Below are 26,807 nucleotides of genomic sequence, written 5' to 3'. Positions count from 1 at the left end.
CAAACCTTCCTGCTCACACTCTGCTGTATCTGGAGCAGTCCTGCTTCAGTACAATCTGTCCTACAAAAAGTCATAACAGCATCTTTCAAACATATGGGGAAAGAAAAGAAAAAGTCATAATCTGCTTGTGCAAGCAATTGCTAATTAGAACCACAAAGCAGAGGAAAAGGCTCAGTGCATCTCATGGTTCACGTCTCCTGGTGCATGACTGCAGAAGTTTTTCATTTCTCAATCATTTCTTCTCTTCAAACCTCACTGTGACACCGCTAACTTTCTACCATCTTTTCTGCTGCAGGTTTATCATTTGTTCTTTAGAAACACTCATCGTGAATGCCTCCCTTTTTCTCTACAGTCAGGCCACTGAGCCACAAATTTTTCATTTTCAGTTCTCTCTAAACTTACTTTAACACTTCAACAAAAATCAGAAAGAGATGGAAAAATCTTCCATGAGCATTAGAACCTCAGAGTAACAGAACAAAATGCCGAAATGAACACAGCTCAAAGTATCTTTATGTCTTCACTACCACACTGGAAACTCAAGTCCATTCGTAATCACCCTCTTGACTTCTTGCATCAGGGATAATCAGATTTTTCTCTCAAGCAATTGCTCCTTACATTGAACTATTTTTCTTCAGACCTGCAGGATTATATTTTCATAAATTGTCTTTAACACTGGTATGCATCCAGCCCACATTCTTAATTCCTTGATTAATATGTATTAGTGTGCTGCCTACATGCAAAATAGGGAGGGTGTAGACAGACAAGAAAAAAATCCAGGAGCTTAGTTCATATCCATAAAACATATGGAACTTCTAAGCAGGCTGGACAAGAAATAATCTTTTCAAAATAAAAATTTTTGATAATGAGCAATATCAATTACTATAATTTTTGCTGCCTTCAAAGTGTTATTAGTTCTAACTAATAAACACACAAAAATAGATTTTGTAAAACAAAGCTGCTACACAAGACACATTAGGCAGCGTGTTAGATGTATTAAAATTATGGAATGAATTATGGCTTGGGAAGGGGTAATGAATAAAACACTGCGGCATAACTGAGTGCAGCCACAGTGTTTGCCATGGACTAATGGCTTATCCAGTGACAGAATCCACTACTTGATGCAAAGGAGACATTATTATGAATGGTCCAAACAAGAAAATTCCTTAGCTTTCTTTGTCTACCTCTACACTCCCTTCATTATAAAGCCTATCAGTTCATATGCGCCTGCTGCTGTTCAGTGATCTCTACCGAAGGTTGGGAGCAAAACATTTGTGTTTTAAACCCACAAGCTTTAGTCAAATCTAAATGAAGGTTAATGAATACTTGGCAGGGTGCTTTGAAGAACGAGAGAATTAAGTGATTTACTCAAGGTTATTTCACATCTGTATTTCTGATCAGAATTATATATGTAAAATTACTCCCACAATTTAACAGTTTCAGCTTCTCTGGATTTCTGGACATGCCCTGGTAGGATCAGAAGAGGTTGCCTACCCAGGAGATATGGAATGTGGCACATTCTACACAAAGCCCACAGCATCCTATCAAGGATTTAAACCCTCACAAAGCTGTATTACAGAGTGTTTTTCACTGCCAAGGCAAAGAAAACTAATTCAGCCAACAGAGGGAATGGGGAGACAATATAAGCAGGTGTTTCCTTGAAAACTTCAGCATGGTCAGTAATAGCACAGGAAATGGATCTCCAGAGGCCACAAATTGTTAGCATCTCTAGTGCATTTGCAAATTCCTACTGTGCAAAGTCAGCCTGTAAAAAAGGGCCATTTCTAATAAGTGCCTTGTCTGGTTTCCTACACCATTTAATTTCAGATGAATTTTATGAGAACTCTGCTACATATTTTACCTCCCATCTGGTTCAGATTTGACAATGAAATATTTGTGTGTCCCACCCTGTTCTTTTTAAAGCTCCAAAACCAGATGTCTCCAGCACAGCACCACTGCAGCAGGTCACACCACATTCTTCAGTAAGCTGTGCCAGGCCTACTACCCCTCACAGACAGTCCCAGGTGAGGTAAAATCAGGTCATTTACTCCCTTAAAAAGCAAACAAACAAACACAACACAACACCTCCAGGGCACTGTGTGAAAAGATTGTTTAAAACGTATTATGGTTTAACATTCCAAGAGGTTTGATCTTGATGAAGTGCTGGTTCTGAAAGCTAAACACATTAACAATTGCAGCAGGGGATGATATTTTTTTCCCCTCCACTGGCTTGGTTCAAGCAAGCAATTTTGCAATTTCTCTGATGCTTCAGTGCATAGCACTTCTAGGAAGCTCACAAGCTTCACAGCTGCATACACTGAACACGAGAAGGACTCTGAGGAAAACATCCTCAACCAGATTTTGCATTTTCAACAGCAACAACGTTTGTTCCTTAGCAGCTTCACAGGGCAGTTCTATGCAACGTGTGATGTCATCTCCTGTGACACAAGTAATTTATTTGTGTCACCGAAACATCAAAATGACCCCTGCTACCGTTCCTGAAGATACAAATATCCTTCTTGCAATACAAAAGGATTTGTAGGGATGCTGAGGGAACTTTTTCCCCAGGAAAATGCTGAAGTTTTGATGTGCCTTTAAATGGGACAAATACTTTCTATTGCACCAATCTGGTAGTTTTTCAGGCAAAATAAAACATGATAAAAGTATTTACTGCAACAACAAGTAGCAGTTACATTTATAAGGAGGCATCTCCTAAGAAAGTCCACTTACAGAGCCTGTCAAATCTTAAACGCTGTAGTAGCAACTAAAACCTGCAATAATCCTACTTCAGACATGACCTAAACATCTCTTGCAATCAACACAAAGTAGGATATTAAAAAAAATACTATTAGCTGTTTGCACAATAATCCCTTCTTAATGTCACATGTGAAAGGACACAAGGGTTCCCAAGTCTTTTTATGAAGTTTTTCCCAGGCTGGCAAAATATTTAAACATAGGGGTAAATTTAGGTATATGAGTATTCTCCTTGGAAATTCGTGTTGCATAACTTATGATCATATTGTTTGCTTGATGGAGACACCAAATTAGGCCAGGGCAACAACCCTGGGAAAAGAAAGGCATTAAGTTACTGGAAATAAGAGGTAAAACCACAGAGAAAAACCAAAGAGCATGAGAACCAGTAGATTCATTCCTGCAAATGAGATGAGAAAGGAGGAATTTCATCAGCTTACCTGTTTATGCCAAGTTAAACAGGCTTAAGTAAAAGTCACACATTACCCTTCTGTATACGCAATGAAGGTATTTAATAAAATAGTTCTAAAAAGGTAAATAAATTTGTGATTGTACAGTGTAAGAACGATTTATCAGGAAATAATATCTGTTATTTTTGTAACAGGATTACTTACTTTCCCCTTTCAACTGCCAAGGCATCTATTTCATCAAAGAAAAGAATTGAAGGAGACACTGCTCTGGCTTTCCTGAAGATCTATAAAAAACAACAATGAAATATCCCATTTTAAGGGATAGAAGTTGTTTACAGTACACTATCACCCCCTGCACACCTCAAGAACTACAGTGCTTCACCCAACAGACATCAGCCTGTCTTGTCTTGGGTTGTTTTAATTTTAAAACAGATTTTTTTTTAATAATACTTGTAGTAAATTTAATTACTTATAGTAAAAGCTGCCGCAGAATCCCAAATTCAACATGTATCACTAGGTCAATGCAGGAGAAAGCTAAATATCCCTGCTGCTTCATTTTCTTCTTTTCTTTTTTAAGCTTACACCAGAAGGAGTTTTTCAGAAAGTTTAATGGTAACCTCATAAGCAGAGAAGGTTTTCAAAGCCAAAGAAGCTTAGTATCCACAGCTTGCCCTTTCTCACCTCTCTCACTGCTCGTTCAGACTCACCAACATATTTATTCATCAACTCCGGCCCCTGCAAAACAGAAAATTAAAAAGCATGATACACTTGTATACAAAATGACTGAGACAATCTGCCAGTACTACACTGGTCATGCTCTGTTGCAAAAAACTATAAGATCTTGTCATTTGTAAGTCTTCTGGGTGCATTTTTATTTACCCTCTACCTGTACCAAGCTTTCTCCATTTATTTCAGTCTCTATGCATGTTGGTTACTCCTCTCATCCTAATACTCTGCCAATACCTTCATGAGAAACGGAATTAACCAAAAAAACAAATGCTGTGAGGTTCTTGAAAGTGCTCAATAACAGCACCAAGGGGCTGCAAATCAGCCAGGACAAATCACAGTAAAGCATTTACTCCCACTCTCAACCTGCATCCTGTCCAGCCAAGCCCCACAACAGTGGTTGAACCAATGTTTAACAGCACCTCTTTGAATGTGACACTCTGCAGGTGAGGCAAGAAGCTCCACAGCAGCACACCTGAAACCCATCCCTAGCAAGGAAGCTGTTCAGTGTCTGAGCTCACGCACATCATTTCTGCTCCTCTGCTGAGGCTGCCAAGCAGGACTACGAGTGCCAGGTGCTGTGGTGCCTGTTTATCCTCACAGCCCTGTCCACCACAAACACACTGGAAACCACAAAGCCAGCATTCCAGTCTTGAACAAGTACTTATAATTATAAAAAGTAAAGCAATGGCAAATTCTCAGTGTATTTTCTGTTCTTCTGTAGGATAGGCTGCTTAAATAGTGCTTCCTAATGAGCCTCAGCTTCTCCTGGGATTGGTAATGACTCATTGACTTCAGCCTGGTTTGCATCAACATCGACCTGCAGCCACAAACAAGGATCACTACCTGCTGCCCCGAACGAAAAGAGCCAGGGGCTCCAATCCATTTTCCAGGCAGCAACAGGTGTCCTTGCAATTTCCCCAGAAGAAACAACATCCTTCACAGAGGGAGAAAGCTTTTTCAGTGAGAAAGCTGAACCACCTCCTCCCAGCTGTGGGTGCCCTCAGGTAACACTCAACCCAGAGCATAGGGCAACTTTAACAGCAAGTATGTCACAATTAAGAATGTGTGGCAGACACACATTTATGCACTGGCAGTGACAGAGCCTCTGTTACAAGCCCTCTTTGAACAGGACATCTGGACTTTGTTCCTAGGTGGGTGGAACACAGATTCATCACTCTAAAATTGCAGCACACTGGTTTTTATGGCCTCCCCTCTCCGTGCTCATTTCCATTCCTGCAGTAACAGTTAATGCACTGACTTTCACCTTGACACTGTAAAACACCTGTTCTTATGTAGGGGCAAAAAAATATATCCTCTGAAAAGCAAAGCACAAGTTATCTGGTATCAGCAAAGCATCCAGGTGACAGTGCAGCAGCCAGACCTAGAGCATCACAGAGGCCAAAGCCACACAAGAAAGGTTGATACGGCCAGCACTGTGTGCCTTGCCTGTAGGAAAGGTAAATTATACAATTAGCATTGTTTTCTTTTAGCAACATCCACCCTTAAAGCGACTGCTGTGGTAGCTAAAGTGTCCCCTGAAGGCCTGCCTCCAATGACTGCAAAATTGGAGTCTGGTGGGTACTTGCATGGAAACAGAATTACTCAGACACAAAACCAAGGAAGGCAGAAAAGAGAGAAGGGAAAAGCGAGGTGAGAGAGGAGCACAAAGCCTTTTGCTGCTATTGACACCACCCATGAGGAGCGTGCAGCAGTGAGGAGACTGCAGCTCAGAGACTGCCCAGCTGCTCTGGGCCCTGGTTCATCACATCCAATGCAGACGAGGAATCCGATAGCACGGCCCTGACAAATCCTTAAGGAACGAGAGCGGAGTCCTCTCTTTCTATCCAGCTCTCTGTTAAAATGAGAAACCCCTGCAGACTCCACCCACAATTACAGATTTCTCTCACTAACTTTTCCTTGGAGCCTGTGGACCTTCTCTTTCATGCCCGTATTCCCGTAGGTAATTTTCATTCACATCAGTATTCCCAAGGAAACCAACATCACACACATCAGTGCCAACGGTGTGCTCCTCTCCTACAACTCAACATCAAACAGCCTGTCATTTTCTTTTGTCTCAGCAAAACACCCTTAAACCCAAAACTACTCTTTTTGAGCTTTAAGGTACAATATAATTTCAGATGCTTGTAATTTTATTTTTAATTAAGCATTATAATATGATGAAGGAAACATCAAAGCAATAAATACCATTTAAAATGTTTCAAAGAGAATTACTTTGAATGCAACTTTTTTGCTGTAAGCTTCAACATGAAGCTTTTCTCCATTTTTCTCTTTATTAAGCAGCAACTCCAGGTGAAAGACCACTACATGTTAATGACCTGTGCCTCTTCGTGGAGAATTCTCATAAAACTGGTTTGAAAAGTCTCCTAGTTCACCCTTCATGAGGGATAACAGAACGGCACTTGAGTGTCACAGTTTTTATGGCGAGCAGCTCAGAATCCTTATTGTCCATGGCAAGAAAAGGCTCCAAAGTAAGACAAAGGACAAACAGAAGAGGAGGAATTGCTGTACAATTCAATAATGCAAACACTGAAAACCACAACACAAAAACTAGAAATGTTCAAAGCAGCTGGAGGTAGCAAATGAACTGGGTGAGCTCTGGTCCTGCCTGAGCTGCGTGCCTGACTTACCCTGTCTGCACCTGTGCTGTCCTTTAGTTCAGATTGATGGCAGCTCTTATTTGAAAAATAAATCTGCAGGACAGGCAGTCTACAAGCCACTACAGTCACCTGCTGGCAGCTGATACAGCTTCTTATTTTCACAAAGCTCACCTTCAGCAGACTTTCTTTGGAGGCCACTGAAGAAATACCCAAAGAGGTTGGGGGGGTTTTTTTGGTTGGTTTCTTTTTTTGTTTGTTTTGTTTTGTGGGTTTTGTTGTTGTTGTTGTTTTGCTTTGTTTTTGGTTTTTGTTGTTGTTGTTGTTGTTGTTGCTGCTGTTGTTTTTACCTTTCAGTGCTTTTCTAAATGCTTTAAAAATCAAATTATATGAGCTTGACATAGCAAGCTGACATTTGTTGAAACATCATTTCTGGCTCAGGGGTGAGCATAGGGATTCTTTTAAAAGCCTTTTACAGCCGTTGATAGACTGACCAAGAGGCGCTACTAAAAAGTGGGTGAGTTTAATGCTGCACAGCTCTGCGCTCATCTGCAACAAGTCATCTTCCATACAAACAGACATGAAGAAATAAAACCTGTTTCTTGTGGTCATTTGCACAGGGACTCCAAAACCAGCAAAAGAGTTGGAGCAGAAAATTGGCAGAAGTAGTTGTAGCTTAGCCATGCATAAAAGCATTTGTGAGCTAGAGTCCAGACTGACAGTAAAAAATCTGCCAATTCAAGCCCACTGGATACTGCTGAGGTTCCTTTATTCAACCTCAAAGTAGAGAGAGTTTCCAGGCATGCTCTGCTTAAAGACTATTCCATCCCCATTTACAAGCTATTTCCCTGTGTATCATGAAACCTTCTACTTGTTTATGGTCTGGATTGGATGAATTTTAATTTATTTTTTATTTTCATAACAAAAGAAAATCCCTTACATTTAAAATATTATCAGAATCAACTCTTGAAAGATTAACTGCACAGAAGATAAAGGGAGCAGGGAGCAACATGAGAAAAGCTTGTGCACACATGGTTTTGACAGAAGTTCTCAAAGCGATTTTAAACTGCAAGAGGGACATCTGCTACCCCTGAAGTTAAAGAGTATCAGCCATTTTTCTGAGCAGGGCTTAAGACCACTTGCAGATTTTTTCACCACATGGGTAGGAAATTCAGTCAGTGACTTCTCTTATATATATATATATTTTTTTTTTTTTTCCTTTGTTTTTTACTCTTGACAATCAGGCAAGCTATGCACTTAGGCTTTCTGAGTCACATGGGCACAGCTCCAGATGTCTCCAGCACACAGCTCAGTCTAGACTCTTCAGAAATACCGTGATAACCTCACATACAGGTTCCGGGCTCTTACACAGACACATTAAACTGTTAGCCACCGAGTACAATTCCTATGTTCTAAAAATCCAGCTAGAGAGTTGGATTTATATCACATCCTATAGATCATAACTACACAATAATGCACAATTCCTTTTTTGCCACACTTAAAGCAGATGTTAAAGTAGCAGTCATAATTAATATTAAATTTCAAATTATGTCTCTAGAAACTGAGCTCTGTATTGTGAATCTCAGAAAACAACAACAACAACAAAAAAGAGGTGCCAAAATTATTTTTCATCCGTTCATGATGTGTTCCTAGAGCAATGTTCAGTGCCCACACTCACACCTGAGAATCTGAGTTAGACATTCACATTAACTGATTTGGGCAGACAGACACTCACCTCTCAGGTGCCAGAAGCCAATTTCTCTTAAAACTGCAGGAGAAGCTTAGACATCCAGCTCAGAGGAGCAAAGTCTGATCCACCCCACCAATACACCCTTTACACAGTTAAAACCAGCATCTTTTTTTTAATTCTTTCCAGTTTTGACACTGAAGGTGAGATAGAGTCATGGAATCACAGAATGACCTGGGTTGGAAGAGTCCTTAAAGATCATTTAGTTCCGACCTCCATGCCATGGGCAGGGATACCTTTCACCAGAGCAGGCTGCTCAGAGCCTCATTCCACATGGCCTTAGAGAACTCCAGGGATGGGTAATCCACAGCTTCTCTGGGCAACCTGTGCCACTGCCTCACTACCCTCACAGTAAAGAATTGTTCCTAATCTATCTAATCTAAATCTACTCTGTTCCATTTTAATACCACTCCCCCTTATTCTGTCACTACATGTTCCTGGAAAAAGCCTCTCTCCATCTTTCTTGTAGGCTCTGTTTAGGTTCTGGAAGGCCACAATTAGGTCACTCCTAAGACTTCCCTTCTCCAGATTGAACAATCCCAATTCTCTCAGCCTTATGTTCTACTCTAACAACACTGAAGAGACTCAGAAATTAGTTATTGAGTCTTTTGGCACTGTAATCTCCATAGCAAAATGCTATTCCATCCCTCCCACAGTCCAACCAAAGCAGCACATGACTCAGGGCGGCTGCAGGAAAGCGAGTTAACAAGATAAACACTGAGACTTCCTTTATTTTAACAGAAAGGGTCTTTCTAAGGCAGAGGCTGTATGTGTGTGATTTGGTAATTGGTTACGCCACATATAAAAATATTTGCTCAGAAAACGCATCCTATTTGCTTGATAAGAATAAAGCCTGCTTCTTCTCTTTCAGGGCTGCTTCAAGATTTAATCTGCATCACTCCTAGCTTCTCAGCACAAGGAAACACCAGGTTGAACACTGTGCACCATTTTAATCACTTCCTCTCCCTCTGCCCTGCATTCCAGAGGACGTTAAAACTTGTTGACACCTGTCAGGGGTTTGAAAAACTTCAATCTCAGCAGGTGTTTGTGGGCTCCAAAGTATTTAAGGGAGCAAACTGGCAAAACCTTGTCATTCCAAATCCATGAAGTGAAGGTGCTACAAGCAGTATGGTCAGACTGCAAAAACTATGATATCCAATTTTCTTTATTGCCATGCCTCAGAGTCCACGTTTGCCATTTGCCTTCACCAGCAAATTCCAATGACAATCTTTTGAGGCTTCTTTACACAAGACAGAAGCCAGGATTTGCACTGCAGAATGAACTGACTGGAAACATTGAATTACACTCACTGCATGCACCAGTGCCTTCAGAGTGCCTTTGGCATCATCAGGGCAGGATCCACGCAGGATCAAAAATCACCCAGCAAAACCACACAAAATGAGTCAACCTTGCCGCAAAAGCTATTTGCTGAGACTTCACACCTCCAGCAACACTCCATTCCTCCACTGGTAACTTGAAGAGAGAGAGAGAGAAACTAAGTGCTAATAAAAATTAAATTTGCAAGGTAATTGAGAAGAGACGAAGAAATAGAGATGGGGATTGTATTTTACCATTTTCTGCCTGCATATCCACTTTTGGTAAGCTTATGGTAAGAATAGATAAATGATTTATTTTCAATTGAATAAAATATGCAGAGAGCTTCATGTTTAAAAGAACTCATCAAAGTATCTCAACTTGTTATCCCTTGTAAAAAATGCCAAAATTTTCAAATAGAGTTATTTTTGCTATCTGCTAATTAACTAACATGTTACTGTAAATGTGTAACTGTAGATATTTTTAGAAATTTTATCAAATGTTTGCCAAAATTTCTCATAAAACCCCAATGCTTCTGCATTTTTCGTCTTAAATGCCTTGCTTGTAACAACTTACAGTCATCAAGCTTTCTTATTTCAGGCTTCTGCTCACTGAAATCCCCATCAAAAGGCTAAGCTATCTCCCCAAAACTCAGTGACAGTTCTTCACAAAGCAAAGCAGTCGACCTTTCCAAGCCTCATTAATCTGTTGGAGCTGCCACAGCCAAGAGCTGAAGGGAAAAGCAGAGGAAACTTGAATTGGAAAATATTTTGACATAATTGACCCAGATGACAAACTAAGCTTAAGCACATGTCAAGCACGGGGAGTGGTACAAAAGCATCGGCTGGGTGATACAGGAAGCTAAACCAAGCCAAAGTGAAGTCAGAGCCCTGGGAACAGTGTATATTTTTGTAATTACTGCTAAATGAAAAAAGAAAAGATTTCTTCAGCCCAAGCTCTTAAGTAACAACAAATAAAAGGTCAGGAATATTTTCTCTCTTTTTTTTTTTTTTCTTTTTTAAATCATACTGTAGTTGCATCTCCTAACCAATGTTTCAAATTAAAGTTTAAGAACAGTATAGTTCCCATCAGCTGTACTAGTGGTTTGCTCAGTGCTGACATCTCTGAACACTCCTTACTGTCGCAGGTGGGTTTGGCTTTCTTTGTTTTGTGTGGTGGGTTTTTTTTTCAAGTACTGCTTCATCCTGTTTACAACAATTACCATGTCTCACTTAGCTGAACTGCAAGGCATTTAACTCTTTTAAATTTAAGCTGGTTTTTGTCACTACCTCTAAGTGAGGTTTTGCCTTACATCTGATTTTAAACAGACAAATCTTAAAAAGCACTAAGCAGCAAGAGGAAAAATGATGTTTCTGAAACCTTCACAAGCATATAGAAGTTACATAATTTTTCCTGCTATATATCTTATAAACTCAGGTAATCTGCTTGTTGGACAGAAAACAGAACTCCAAGTCCCCATGGATCAGACCATCATAGCTGGGTGATGGAGTTTATCTGGATGGGTACCCTGATGGTGCCTCCCAGCCTGACATCTTAAGAGCAGACTCCAGTGTTCATTCTGAAGTAGGTTAAAACCAAAAAAAGTTCAATGGTTTTACTATTTGGTAATAAAGTTAATGACCTAAATAGCACAATAATAGGAGGGGGAAAAAAAATTCCACACAGAGTCTCTACAAATTGCTTCCCAGAAAAGCAACAGAAAATCTGTAAGGAAAAGTAATACTCCTTTGATTCTTAACACAACACAATGACACAGGATTTCCTAAAAATAAAATAAACTAAGAAATTTAAAATCCAAGAGGGCAGTCATAACATGTCTAAATAAACTAAGATGCAAGACAAATGCAGAGATAATTACCTATGCCATACAGCAAGATAGGTGAGTTTCTCCCAAAAATAAAATATCACCACAAAAATCCTAGTCATCTCACAAAAATATAGCTCAAAAAAACAGCTAGTCAAACGTGACCCGAAGTTCAGGAACTGTCAAAACAGTCCACAGAAATACCTACCACATAAATAGTCAAAAGAGGGAATACAGTGACAAAGGGTTTCATTTCCTTCATGTTCAGTTTCAGAAAGCTAGATGACATCTAAAGCAAAAATGTCAGAGAGACAGGTTGTATATAACACCAAGGTGTCATCAGCCTGGCAGAAGCTGAAAATTATATTCCCATCATATTCATATGGATAGGTCCAATACCTGCATATTAGGGGTTTTTCTTACTAGCACAAAGAATGCATAAAATACATTTCAGGAGAAAATTACAAACTTTGGGACAAGCACAAGAGGATTGTGAAGGACAAAAGTGCAGAGCAGGCTAACTGAAACAGGCAGTCAGATCGAAAGCTATTGATAAGTCAAGACTGGTGTTCAACCATGCAGAATGAGAAAATTATCCTTACACTCGCTTGTATCCATAACTGCAAAACATTGAAAAATCTGCAAGCGGCTGAGAACAATGTAACAGAGATTTCTGCAACAGAGATTTGGAGGGGGGAATAATCCAGATGACCACTAAAACCCTGAAAAGTCTCAATGCTACAAGAGATTTAGAAAAAGGGGTTGGCGGGATGGAGGAGGAAGAGCCATCCCCTGGAAAGCAGTTGACAACCTCCTCCCCAGTAAATTTAGCAGATACATTGTATTAGAGACAAAGAAAGTCAAAGGATGGAATAAAAATAAACTGTTCCCCCTAGGAATTATATGCAAGATTGCTTTGTAAAACAAACCAACCAACAAGCTGCTTTGCTCTGGAAAAGCAAAAGGTCACCAATCTTGCTGAAAATATAGCTATAAAAAGTTTTTGGCCAAGTATCAAAGAGCGTGTTTACAAAAGGGCCACATTCATTGTAACACTAACCATTCAAACCTCACAATAGATTTCAGGAGAGAACAGGATGCAACGTCAAACATCTGTTATCACGTTATTTTCTTCAGCTCCTCTGCCCAGAAATGACATGGAGACTCAGCCCATCTCCCAAACCTCATGAGAGGCCAGTCAGACATGGGCCAGAGGCTGCCTTGTGACAGCTCCCCATGCCCAAGACAGATGGAAAGGTCACATTTGAACAGTTTGCTCATAACCCAGCTGAAACGTCTCACTGAACAGAGTCAGCTGTCCAAACTGCAGAGACACATCTGGCAAACAAAGCCTTCCTGGAGGCAGGCTGGGACAGGGGCGATACCTGCTGCACTGAAGCTGGACATTCAGCTCAGACAAGGATAGTACATCCAGCACTGGTGGGAGCTGGGACTTCCTGTGCCTGTGGCTCTCAAATGCAGTGTGCAGCCACAATAGGTCCAGCCTTCCAAAAATCACTGGACCGAGCAAGCACTGCATGTAACAGAATCAATTTCCTCTCAGGCTTCACAGACAAAGGGAGAGACAGCATCCAGCAGCAGACTCCCACAGCTAGAGCTGTGCCTCCTGCCTGCAGCCCCTGCTCCAGAAGGGCCCAAGAACCTCTGCACTATCCCCAAGGAGTATCCTACAAGCTGTACAGCAGACACTTTTCATCAGAATTACTTACTCGAGAGAGACTGGAAGGAAAATGCAAGTCTGAAAAGTAAATCATCAAGAATCGCACTTTCATTTCAAAATGCCTGATATCAGTTCCAGGGACGGATATTCAAGACATAATGTAGAGAACGGGAAAATCAATAGGGCTGTAAGCAAGAAAAACAAAATCCCCTCTCAAAAAAAACCCCCAACAAAACAAACCAAAACCCCACATACTCATCTACTTTGGATTTATTGCAGAAACACTTGCAGTGGAAATTAATTCATGCCTGCTGTGCTTGAAAAAGTGCTACAGATGATGTTTAACACATTTAGTACATGATGGATGCTGCCTTTTTCTGTCCAGGAAATAAATGTGAAGTTAAAGAAAGTAAGCTATGTTCCCTTCCTGGAGTCAACATGTCCAAGGTTGGATATGCTCCAGAGATGTGCTTCTTGAAACATCTGTACATTGAATATTTGACCAGTTCCAGGCCAGGGGATTTAAACCAACAGGGAATCACAGGCAGCTTCCTAGAGCCAGACAGTTCTGCTGTAGCTCGCCAATGATGGGGGATGTTGCACGTGCAGAACTCCACCATGGAAAAAAGCTACATTACTATACACCAGCATCTCCCATCATTGCATCTTTGGTTCCCTCCTGGTCAGCACGAGCACCCTTCACTTTCAGACAATTAACTGCATCAGTAAAAATGTCTGACGGTGCTAAGATTGAGAGATACAAGATAGCAACAACGTCCATTTTTAACTGGCGGGTTTTTTTCAGACTGCTACCTTTTTTCCCCACCCTCTCAGGCACCACTGCTTAGGGCAAGACAAGGAGGAATGTTTTCTTTTAAGCAGAGGCAGAGGAAAAGGTTACCTTGTTTACCACTAACTCTGGAGCACAAAGAACTACTTTGTCTTTATGGAAGAGGCAGTAAAGGTAGTAGTTTTTCTTAAGGGCTGAGGTTTCCAAGGCTGCCCTTGTTCATGTAACTCTGACCCAGAGGGCTGCCTGCAACCCCAGGGAGCTCGGGCGGTGAAGGGCTGCTGGCTTCAGGGTCAACACAACTGCCTCTGCACTCAGAGAGGAACCACAGCTACAGTGTGCCTGAAAGGATGAGAGGAGGAAGAAGCTGTGCAGAAACCAACACAGGAGGCTTTGTGAGTAAAGGGATGGTCAATAGAGAAGGGGACGTGATCTTACTGCTGAGGAGGAGATACTTTCAAAAATACTTAAAACAAATGTTTTTTCTTGCACTTCATTAACATTCTGACACAGCTGCAAGACTACCCCATGTGGAATCACACTGCTATCTTTTTTTTTCTTCCCTATGCAGTGGAGTTCAGCATTATTATTAAATAACTTCCATTCACGTGTTTTCCATACAACCCTCAGTGATCAATTACACTGATTCATAGCCAACAAAATCCAAAATTTTTCTATACTGTTTCTTAATGCTGAGAGAATATCCCATTTATCCAAGAGTATTCAAGATATAACTTGGAAAAGGCAGATTTTGAAAGCTTTCTGCAAACTGATGAAGTAGAACTATTTCTCCAGAAAAAAAGGTATATAGTACAAGAAAAATCTGTAATGAAACACAAACAGTGAGATAAAGAAAGTGACCTTCCTGAGGAATTAAAAGGAATGTAAGAGATTAGATGACAATATTTCCATGCACACAATTATTACAGTAAGAGCAGCTATCCACTATCCAGTCACTTTTCATTTACATTGCTTTAACTGCAGTATAAATATTGTTGCCACTTTTAGAAAGACTTTAAACAATGGCAATATTTAAGATGTCACTCCATAGCTTACCCGTCCATCCAACATCTGTGCTGTGATAAAATAAATAGCAATTCTTTTAACAGCATGCAGGAGAACACAGGTTTACATTATATGTACAAGGTGTTTGCTGGAGCATATAGGGGGATCAGAAACACTAAGAGCCACTGGATTTTAACACTGGAAATTGGTAAACCACCAGTTGTTCTGCAGGAGTTAAGAAAATGTGAATGGCCTACCTTCACTGCCAAGAAGTTGAGGCCACTTTCATGAGCCAAAGCTTTTGCTATCATGGTTTTTGAGCACCCAGGAGGTCCATAAAGCAGGACACCTTTGGGAGGCTGGATCCCCATTCGGATGAAGGATTCTGGATGTTTGAGAGGCCATTCAACTGCCTGCTTCAACTTCAGCTTCACATCTTCTAGTCCTCCTATGTCTGACCAAGATACCTGAAAAACAGAGCATTTTTGCTGAACTCAGACCATGGAGCAGAACTATTAAAAAAGTAAACAGATCAAAAATGCTCTGTAGAATGTGTACTGGTTCTTCAATGAAGTTGTTTTTAATGAGTGACTACTTCAAAAAGCCTTTATTAATCAAGAAGCACAAGACAGGCTTGTCAGGAATACATAAAGGCACGTGATACGTCCTACCCAAAAAAGCAGGCAGATCTAAAACCTGCCACACCTCTTCCTACATGGCTGTCAACAAGCCTGAGAGTTTTCTCCACATTCTCCCAGCCTGCTCTTCCTCTGGTCACCATCCACTCCCATTCACTTCAAGTATTAAAACATGTCAAGGCACACCTAAATCAAATGACTTTCTGCCTTAAAACACTCTTCCAGAAATTTGCTCAACATAAATCATCCTTCAGCTCTGGAAAGTGAGTTACACATGAAAAGCAAGCAGAGGGCTGCTGAGAGGTAAGGAATTGCCTTTCCCCTGAGCTGAAATCTGGTGTCACCCTTGGTTTGTCCCTATTTTTCTCCTGATGCCAGGACACTAGAGTGGAAACTAGAAGTAGACAGTCCCTGAAAAAGGTAGTTCAGTCTGATATTGAAGTGGATGAAAAGGAGCATCTGGATGTGGTGCAAGCACTTTTGTTTAAGACCAAGCAAACTTCAAATCAAATAAAATTTTTCTTAGATTATCAGACTTTGATGTCCTTTGAATGAATGAATTTTGAAGATGAATTTTGAAGAAAATTACAAAGAGAGCAGAGAGCAAACAGCAAACACAACAAAAGTTTGTGTTTCTGAGTCAGATATAAAAGTGCACTTTAAATTTAATTTTAAAAGATGTATTACCTACCCCTACAACGCTTGATTCTATGCAGGAGCTTTGTAAACTGCACAGAACTAAATCTTGATAATCTTTGACAACTTTTTCTGAGGGAAGGAGACAACATAATCTTGTTCCCATTTTTCAGTGTCAATCCTGAAAAATACCTGTCAAAGCATGGTCTAGTCATTCCTATCATCATGTCCTTCTATCTAGACAGAGATTTTGACAAACATAAACAGGACCGTCTTGAAATTAATTAGGCCATCATGAATTCAGCAACAGAAGGCAAGATCTATTAGCAGTACTTTGCATGCACATTAAGAGCCAGGGAGAAAACACTTAAATGTTATTTTTACCCTGTTAAATATTCAGTCGTTTACCCTCTGCAAATATTCAGTCGAGTGAATACCATTCAGGCATCATTCAAGTGATTTTTCAGACCCACTACATGTCATTTAACACCAGCACAAGTGACAGAACTGTGCAGAAAAGGTGAAGTAAGGCCACCTTACACGAAGGTTGTTTTCGGCAATCTGGAGACTTCTGACTGCTTACATTTTAAATTCCAACACTACAAGGCATGGAATTAGTGCAGCAATAGTATTAGAAGCAAAAATAGCTAATAAACCATTACGTTCATATTCCGGTAAATTCTAAACAGAACAAATTTGTCCTCATTTCAAAAGGAGAGAGAGAAGTGTGTGTGGGGTGGGGAGAGAGGTTGGGGAACAGTCCACCAGCAGAGTTACACCGCTCTCACCTGCACAGGAACTCAAAGGAGAGGACTTGCAACACCAGCAATGAGGTGTGATGTTCTGTCGCTGTGGAACTGGCTTTAAAGATGAGCCTTGGGGCTGAGCTCACACATACAAAAGCAGCTCTCTGCTAGAGTGTGTAGGACACCAACATTTCATTACTGCTGCAATCTTTAGCTTTCCCCAGGTCAACAGAGCTCAGAGTGCAATGTAGAGCAGCAGCTCCCCAGAGGTTATTAAGCACCAGTAATAAAGAAATAAAGCAGACAGGCAAAGGTTGTCTTATCCAGAACCTTTTGGCTGCAAAGACACAAATCTGAATGTTGAATTACAGTAAAGGGAGTGAAAGAGACAAGCAAAACCTACAGCACTCTCAAAAAAATTTCAGAAAGACCCACAGGAGAGAGAGGAACGGCAACTGCAGTGCAACTCTCCAAAGAACTGCAGTATTAACTTCCTGATTTATAATGTGCATCCTCTCTCTCCTAAATCCCTGCTGCAGAAAAAGCAGCCTTCTAAAAAGGTTGTAACACACAACAAAGTTCAAGAAAGGCTCTGTAAAAATGGAAGGCAAGATGCCACACAGAACCAGGCAGCAAGGATTTTACGTTTGCCTTGGTCACAGCCAGCAAAATTCAGACACAAGAGGAAGGAATCATGGCTTAATTCAGAAGTTACTTTGAACTCTTGTCATTTGATTGGCACATGACTAATGCAAAGCAATGAAATATGCAAGAGCCCCACCATCTGAAAAATGAAGCTAAAAATCAAAAAAATCTCATGTATGCCAATGGTTTAACTTGTAAGTAACTGCATAGGCCAAAAGTCCCATCCACACCAAGGGGAATGCCAAGTGAGTACTGTATCTGCAATAAATACCTAAAAAGCTAATATTATTAATGTACCTCAAATTCCTGTCTTCTCTTTGGGAAAAAAAAACCTCACAGCTTATAATTTCTTTAGCATTCAAAGTTATTTTTAGCAAGGATTTTTTTAGATGACAGCATTCAGAGACTATCTTGAGATGGAATGGAGCCGAAAGATCATCTAGTTCCAAACTTCCTACCTTCATTAGGTGATAGGGGAAGATAAAAAGTCTGTTGCACCCAGTACTTCAGATTCTACTTCAAACTCACCCCAGGCAGCAAGCAGATGGCTTGAAATTTACCCGTCATCTTAGGAGAATATGCGTTACTTTGTGGAAATGCAGGTCCTGTCAGCACAAAACCAATCTCCACTATGTTAATAAAGGAATGAATTCCAATAGTACTCCAATAACTCAGTGGGTGTTTAAAAAATAAACTAGCAGGATGGTTTAGTGGACAAGAGGAGTAGGTTGATCAGGACTGAGAACAGATTTTCTGCAGTACTTCAAGACCTTACTTCTACCTGCCTGTGTTGGGCAGAATTCCACCTGGCTCCAAAGGGGCTGGAGTGCCTGAGAGGCACGGCGCAGGGATAACAACCTGAGCCCATGAGCCAGTAGCACAACGAGCAAGGCAAGAATCAGTCATTCTGGCTCTCAGAAGCAGCACTTAGCCTTGAGGATATTGGTGCCATGACACCATTTCCAGGAAAAGCTGTTTGGGGCCAGCCCAGGCAATTCCACCCCGCACAGCATGGGCCCTTAGCAAGCCAAGTGTGACATCCGAGTTGGCTGTGTGCAGTATCCGGTTCACGGATTTTATTTCCCATTCCTATAAGTTTGGGCATAAGGGCCTACAGTTGTGCAATCTAATTCCCAAATGACTCATTTTCAAGCAATGAAACATAAATGTTTTCTTCTAGGGCTTGGGGAGCTGCTGAGAAACACTAGCACAACGGCTCACAGAATCAGGATTTAGTCAGATTAAATACAAAATTCTTTTGCTCAATCTTCTTAACATAGATCAGAGCTGCCTCAAACCAGACCAGTTCCCAGCCCAATTTATGTTGGGTCTGCTACTGAATATGTGATTAAGAGGGCAGTGAGCAGGGTAAAGATGAACCTGGCACTGCCAAATGAACTGTTCATATAATGGCAGTCACCTGACAGGTGACTGTTTGGCAGTGATAATCAGCCTACAGCATCTAATTCTGCCTTCACTTAAAACCATATAATGCCACTGAAGACATTCAGGCCACACCTACATAAAAATCAGAGCAATTAAACTCTTCACAGTTTTGTTTCAACACACTTTGGTTACCAATGCTAACAGTTTGGTTTCTGGTTTATTTTGTCTCTGCTTCCCAGAAGGCTCCAGCTTTCACAGCTGTTCTGGACCTTCCTTGAATATGCATCTGATCATTTTTATTCAACTAACCCAGTCAGCATAAAAAAGATCAGGATACAGGATCCTGCACTCCAAACTCTTCCTGAAGCATTAGGAACCATTCTGCAAATGGTTCTTCAAAATTATAAATAAATATGCAAACACAAAGACGATGCAGAACATTAACCAGTAAATTAAGGTTTCCACTCCATAAAATTCCTCTCTTTACGTGGCCCTGACAATGTTGCCACAGCACCGCACAGAAGAACTTACTTTTGGCACATCGATTGCCACCTCCCTCATGGCGCTGGGCCTGACATCATTCATCCCCTGCAGGAAGTCATTGAAAGCAATCATCACTGACCCAGCCACCGCGGTGTCCCACAGGCCGGGCCTCTTCCCCAGCACTCTCCGCAGGGCGTACAAACCTAGTGAAACAAAAGAACATGGAAATAGGTAGGCTTCCTCCTGGTTCTCACAAGCAGAGTGTACCATGCACAACCATAATGCAGCGCTGGAAAGGAAATGATGTTCAACGGAGTGTCTCAGTGCTGGGCCTGAACTACGTCAATGAGCATGCAAGACACTTCTGATGAGAGAGCACAAAAAAGGGGATTTAACAACCACAGATAGAATATAAGCTGTATCTGCTCCAAATGACAGAACAAAACAGCCTTGTTCCTGTTTTTCCAGAGATGAAGCTTACGGGGCAAACCCTCCAAATGTTCATACATTGATCTGAACACATTACTAAACCACAGAGGAAGAGGGACAATGAACATTCAAGGACATGTTAAATCAGCTCACAAGAAATCTGCAACCTTGCCCACTTCTCTATTATCAGGACAGTATCTTCAAAACTTTTTTAAAATAAACTGATGAGATTGCTTTAACTTCCATTGGAACTATTTTCCATGTAGTAAGATACCAGACACCTGCATTTTTCTTGATATGGAACAAATATTCCCTGTGACACTCAACAGTTCTTTGTTCCCTTCAGCAATTACATTTTCCAAAGCAGGCAGAGCCTTTACCCACTCTTTTGTTCGGGCAAATCACTCACATACAGTATCTATAAATCTTGATACTAATTCTTAGTTTCCTTCTATAAATCAATCCCTCAAAAGCCACACAGTTCCCACCCTCTCACGCATCAATACATCAATGCTCCTCGGGCAGGACCGAGCAGTGCCATTGGCAACTCCCAGGCATTCCCAAGAGAGCAACTGCAGCCTCCATTGTGTAAGATGCCCAAAAGCAGGACGGTTTCCCCTGTATAATTATCCCTTTTAAGGCCTAATATAATTTAGAGTTTTATTGCTTCTGCTTCCAACCCTGTCCTGTCACTGAAAATGTTAAACTTTTTTTTTGTATATTATTACACGATGAGTATAATTTTATATACAGGTATACGCACATCCAGATACGCAGTATCTATTGCCATGTGTTCCAAAACAAATGAGGTGGTTCATACCACACCAGCTCACCTTGCATGACCATAAAAAGACAAACATTTGTTAAGTCTCTTCTATATTTAACCAAACAAAACATCAATTAGTGCTACATGAAAGGACAATAAAAGGGATAAGCCGTTTCTGAAAACAGATGTGGTTTTAACTTTCAGCAGATTATTGTCTTTTTTTTTTTCTGCAGAGGCACTGGTAGACGCAGACATGCAAAGTTTCTGACAATGACAGGAATTCTGCATTTCCTACAATATATACGTGTGAAGAGACATAATATGTCCCCTGTGAAGCAGTACAGCTGTTGTCTCTCCATAAAGCTCCAATTACGACAGAGTTGGAGCACCTGCACCCAATACCCAGGCTCTTAATACAATAACAGAAAGAAAAAAGTTTGTAATTCAGGTTTCCCCTTGCACAGAACATCCAAAACTAATAAGATACATAAATAAAAACATTCCATGAGGCCAAAGAGAGAAATGAAAATCTGGTCACCAGAGGACAAGTATAAAATGCAACAGATTCATTTTAACAACTCAGGCAAATTTCATGCTATTCCTTGCCCACTTCTTCCTTCCTCTGAAGAAGTTCATTTTAAGGAAAAAAAAAAAAAAAAAAACAAAACCAAAACAACTTGAATGAGTTGACATAGATTCACCGACACAGATTTGAAATATATATCCAAACAAATAACAAACTTGACATATTATTCCTGTATCATTGCAGTTAGAACTTTGTGGGGTGGGAGTGGGCACTGGGGTCCAGTCCTGTATTTTCTTTCAGGGCAGTCAATTCACGTGGGAATCTCAGTTTAAAAAAAGGAAGTAAATAACATCATGTGAAATTAAGGCATAGAGAAAGCAAGTAAATTATAAAGATACCTGCTTATTTCTATACCTATCTACTCAACCAAGGGCCAGTGTAGCCCAGCACTCATTTGATGCATTTTAAATGTCATGGTTATTTTTTTTTTTTCCATGACATGAGTCAGTCTTAACACCGAGCATGCTTATTTTAAAAATTGAGAGAGAACAGCAAAAAAAAATGCCCAAGGAGACCACTGTTCTTAAGGTTTGTTACTGCCAGTGCTACGAGGAGTATGAGTGAAATTTTAGTCCTCAGCAGTGGGTTTGAAAGGCAACAGCCTTGATCCAGAACAGGAATAAAGAGGTCACAGCTTTCCAAACAAAGCTGGAATTCATTTCAGCATGTGCACGCACACGCCACTGCACAGGTCAGCATTTAATTGAAACAATGTTTTACATTGAAACAATAATAAAAAACAGATTGAAAAAGAAAGCATGATTCTTCCTGTTTCCTCCTGTTATCATAATCATTCTTTCCTGCACTTCAGACTGACCTCTAACAAGAGGGGCAGGGGGGGAGCCTCAGTAAGAGAAGGATACAACCAGTCGCTTGCCAGAGGCAGGAAAACACATCCTTGTCTCGAGACGCTGAAAGATGGATTTAAGTAAGGAAAGGCAGGGTAGGATGCAAACCCTGCTGCCAGAAGCAGCGCAGAAGCGAAGGAGGTGGAACCCTACAGCAAGACCATGTTCACCACTACACAAGTTATAATGCAGATACAAACAAGAACACTTCAGAAAACATCAGGCACCTCCTGGGTGTCTTCCACACAGCAATGTTTTGGGTTGAGCATAATGTCATTGCTGTGAACGGACTCTGAGCACAGCATTTGTTTCAGCTCTGCTTGCTGCTTTTCAGATGTTACTCTGTTCCTCAGGGTTAATGAGTATCAATAACCTTTTTGGCAGTGCCTGGGTGGGGCTCAGAATTGTGCCGGTGGTTTTCCCTGTTTTATTCCAGTCCTGCATGAGGGGAGGAAGGACTGAATGCAGCCATCCTGCTGAAGGGTCGGTGGGACTTCATACAGGCAGGGAATACCTATTTTGAGCAAAGAGATAGTGAACAGCATTGCTCCTCAGTGAAGTAGCAATGGAAAACCCTGGTTTAAAAAAAAAAAAAAAAAAAAAAAAAAAAAAAGGCAGCATAATATGGCATGCATGATTACAAACAATGGAAAATAAACAGTTTGTTCCAGCCCAGCAACTGTGTTCCCTACCTCACCAACTCATCCTGTCTGTCTAGAACAGAGGAAACCAAGTGGACAGAGGGCAATAAAACAGCAGAACGCCCTGTCCTGGTACAGATGATCCTTCTTTGGTACCAGGCTATGCACAAGGTCGATAGCATTGTTTGCCGGTAAGATTTTCTTGCTCATAGCTTGGCTACGTTTTGGCACATTAGGTCATATTAACAAATACCCGAGCCTAAGAATAGACCCTACACACTGCTATATTTGTCAGAGTCTGTGTATAATTACACACCACTGTAAATAATGGGAAGCAGCCACTCAGAATGACCAAAGTATATACTTCAGGTTTCCAAAACAGAATAGATATACACAACACTTGAGAAAATAAACTGAGCCAAACAAAATGGTTAATCATGCATCTTTTACTGTCCATCAGCTGTTCCTTTTACAAATCCACCCTGTCTGGACTTACTCTACCAGAATTCCAATACCAAAATCTCTAAGTAGCTTCAAAGAAATTGTTATCTTCTTGTAAGATTGTTAGCAAAGGAAATGTTTCTTCTTTCTCTGCTAATCTGGCATTTCCCTCCCAAATTCTTCTGGCCAGACCCAGAAGACACACACTACTTCTCCCTGTGACAGCTGTCAGATCCAACGTGATCCTCTGCCACATGGCTGGCAGTGGAATGCTCAACAGAAGGGCATGGATGGGTAAGATCCCAGCTTTCTTATGGCACTGGAGGGGGCATCTTCCTCTACTTCCATATCTTTACATGTTAGACTTCAAAATTTAAGAGTTTTATGCGTAGAAAAAGCATTTCATATAATTTAAAGTCAGTTTATAAATGTATTTTAAACTGACTTTAATTTAACCTGTACGTAAAACTGTATTTAGGAAAAAAAATCAGGAAGCAGAAACCTTGACTTTTTTGTTCTCAAAACTATATTCTGCAATCTGTCTTTAGCTGCCAGAACTATATGGGAAAAATCCCTGAGGAACTTTCGTGCACTGTTTGCACAGGAAAGATAATGCCCTTAAATCCCTTGTAACCATAACATTGCAAATTCACTGGGCTAACCTGAGCACTAACCTACTGCTGGGATTATAGCCACGATTTATAGCCATTCCTGAGGAGCCCTGGCATTTGCTGGAACTTGTCTGTGGAGCTGCCTGAAAGCTGCTGAGAGGTGTGACAGGGAGGGGCAGGAAGGAAGAAAGGAAAGAGGAACTGCATTTTCAGAACTTCTTTCGTAGAGGAAATGGTTTATTCACAGATCAGGTACACACACACGTCATTTTTTCCCGACCCTGTGACAACAGAGGGAAATAAGGAATACCAGACTGCCTTTCCTAGCCTGCTCCCAGACATAAATGTACCTAAAGGTGGTCACACGTGTGAGGAGAAAAATAAGGACTGCCAGGCTACCAGAACAGTAAGGACAGAAAGACAAGAAGCAACAGCTAATGACTAACTGCCCAGTCTAATCGTAATTAGGAATGTTGGCAAGGGAGACAGCTAAAAATCTAAGTCAGGAGACTTAGGAAAACTTTGCCTGAAAATGTTTAAACTCTGTCCCCCAACAGTAGCTAATCATTCTACATACAAATGCCTACTGCTGACTGCATCGCCACACATGAATAATATAATTTCTTCCACACCACACAAGCTGCATAAGCAAGAACACGGTGACTTATCTGCCAAGAAGGTTCATTTAAAATATTAGTTACAGTTATTGATCAACTCTTCTAAAAAATAATCCCTATTTCCTGCTGATATAAATATCAGCAGGCAGAATGGGATGTGCTTTAAGCAGATTATTAAGTATTCAACCCATAACTGTGCGCATGAAGTCAGCAATCCCAACACCCAATCAGCTGCAAGTTTTGGATAAACACACACTTAAAATTAGTTATGATGAAAACCGAAAGTTCACGTGCCCTGACTGCAGCAAGTGCAATGTTCCTCCTGTAAAAACAAAAATCAAGTATCGTTACAAAACAAACGAATAAAATGGGCAAAGATTTTCTTTAAGAAAAAAGTAACGCCAAAAACCAACACAGCATGCACTGGCATTGCTTCAGAGAGGCAGCAGCCACATGTAGCCACTTCTGCAGAAAAGCCATCATTCTGAGCTGCTGCTCGAAGAAACCATCCCACAACACATGTTACAGAGGCCAAAAAAGCCACATTGCTCTGCCGTGTATGTTCAAGCCAGGGCCCCTTTGCTCCTTAACCGGCTCGGCCAATTGCTTAGTTTTAGAAACACCCTCTGCTTCAGGGACCCAACTTAAACACCAGAGAGCACAGTACCACTCATGAACACTGAGGATGGGCATTGGATTTTCTTGCTCTCCTTACACCATAAATTAGAGTGATGGAACACAGTGCCAGAAAACTCAATTGCCCCAGTCCAAAAATTCATTTGTAGCTTTACTTCTGTATCATGTCTGTGCTTTTCAGTGCATTTCAAAATCCAATATTCTGCCCTTTCTGCAAAAATTTCCTAACACTTTTTTTTTTGTTTTGACCATCTGACTAGATATGTTATTAATTTCCCCCAACTCCCACATTTTCTACATGACCTTTTCACAAAAAGGCAAGCAGCCTTTCTCACCTCATTTTGAGTGTCACATGGGAACCAGTACTCACTTAGACAATGCAATAGCAAATTGTTTGCAACAGCATAGCTTCAATATTTGTTCCAGCTACTAATAAATAAATAACAACGCAGACATGGTATTTTCAGTCACTTTCCATAAGGGAATAAAATAATTATAGCATGTCAAGCAGTCCTTCCCCTTTCAAATCTGTAACTGCAGTCAGTTGATTTGAAAGCAAACCAAAAACCATCCTGCAAAACAATCCCATTGCCTTGGTCATCAACTGCCTCTGTCAATCTGCATTTTCAACAGCACCTCAAGCCCACATTCCTACATTTAGCAATATAATCCAAGAAAAATATCTACATTTGTTGCACACCCCCAGCAGAACCCAGGTCCAGACAGTGCTGGGAAAGGTTCAGAATCTTAATGGCTTAAAAGAAAGGAAGGATATTCTTGATGCCCTAACACTGGGCTGTTTCATCAGGGCTGTGCCTGAGCTGAAAGGAAGAGCTCGATAGGAGATAGGAGGCTGGGAAGGCAGGGATTGAAGGCAGCGTTTGTCTGGCTGAAAGAGCAGTCAGGGGCTGCTCCTCGGGGTGCACAGAGCCTCACTGTTAATCACATTAGCCCACACGGCTCATGTTTCCTGCAGGTGGCCGGGCTAACACAACTGCAGGAGCTGGGGGGGAAAAAACCACACAGGTCTAACAAAGAGACATTCCTGGGCTTCAGGGGAATTCACTTCCCCACCAATTACAGGGAAAACCAGAAAAATCCTGAGACAGTCCTTCAGTTGGTTATTGTTTTTTAAATTCTTACTTTTAATGCAAGTGGATTTCAGAAACTCTTTTTTGGGGTATAGAAGAAGGAAGTTTCTCAGCCCCAACAAAAAGCCAAGTACAGTATGCTCCTAAATAAATTATACCTTTACAGGTCTAATAGCCACATAAAATCAATATACAGGGCAATGGATTAAATAGCATAAAGCCTTTCCATCCTGTATTATTCACCAGAATGCAGGGATAGTTAAAGGGGCAAATGAATGGCACAGACGTGATCTCCAAACAACAGGACTCAAAATTATGAGCACAAGACAACAGACCATTATTGCATGCCTATGAAAGTGGCTTCACAGATTCAGCAGGGAAATGCTGATTCATACTGCTCAAAGATGCATCTCAATCTCTAATTTCTCTGAGATTCTTTTGTAACAGCTGGCTCAAACCAGTAAGCCACTCTAATCCTAAAGGCTAAGCAGGGTGTTAACTTTTTCAGTCAATTAAGGAATGTCTGATGCAGAACAAAGCCACCAGTGCCTCTTTCACAGAAATCTCGAAGCCCCAGTGGTTACAGCATCCTTACTGGAAGCAAATCAATGTTCTTGCCAGAGTGACCACTATTTAAACAAAGCCATTTGTTCTTCCTCTCCTCATGATGCTATCTTATCACAGCCCAAGTGTTTTATATCAGCACACTGAAATGATGTGTAATGAACAAGGATGTTCAAGAT

The 26,807-nt window shown here is 40.9% G+C and overlaps 1 protein-coding gene across 1 annotated transcript in view; it reads right to left on the bottom strand.

The window, feature by feature from the left end:
• The window catches only part of AFG2A (AFG2 AAA ATPase homolog A), a 163,800-nt gene that overhangs the window by 122,985 nt on the left and 14,008 nt on the right, over positions 1–26,807 (bottom strand). Inside the window, exons 10-13 of the mRNA XM_040063661.1 lie at positions 19,447–19,601; positions 15,122–15,331; positions 3,840–3,893; positions 3,363–3,442 (exon numbers count right to left, since the gene is read on the bottom strand). Coding sequence (XP_039919595.1) covers positions 3,363–3,442; positions 3,840–3,893; positions 15,122–15,331; positions 19,447–19,601 — 499 coding nt within the window. The remainder of the gene's footprint in view (positions 1–3,362; positions 3,443–3,839; positions 3,894–15,121; positions 15,332–19,446; positions 19,602–26,807) is intronic.

Source organism: Hirundo rustica, chromosome 5 (assembly GCF_015227805.2).
Source record: "Hirundo rustica isolate bHirRus1 chromosome 5, bHirRus1.pri.v3, whole genome shotgun sequence".
Taxonomy (NCBI): Eukaryota; Metazoa; Chordata; class Aves; order Passeriformes; family Hirundinidae; genus Hirundo; species Hirundo rustica.
The sequence above is the reverse complement of the archived record's forward strand: the minus strand, read 5'-3'. Positions and strand labels throughout refer to the sequence as shown.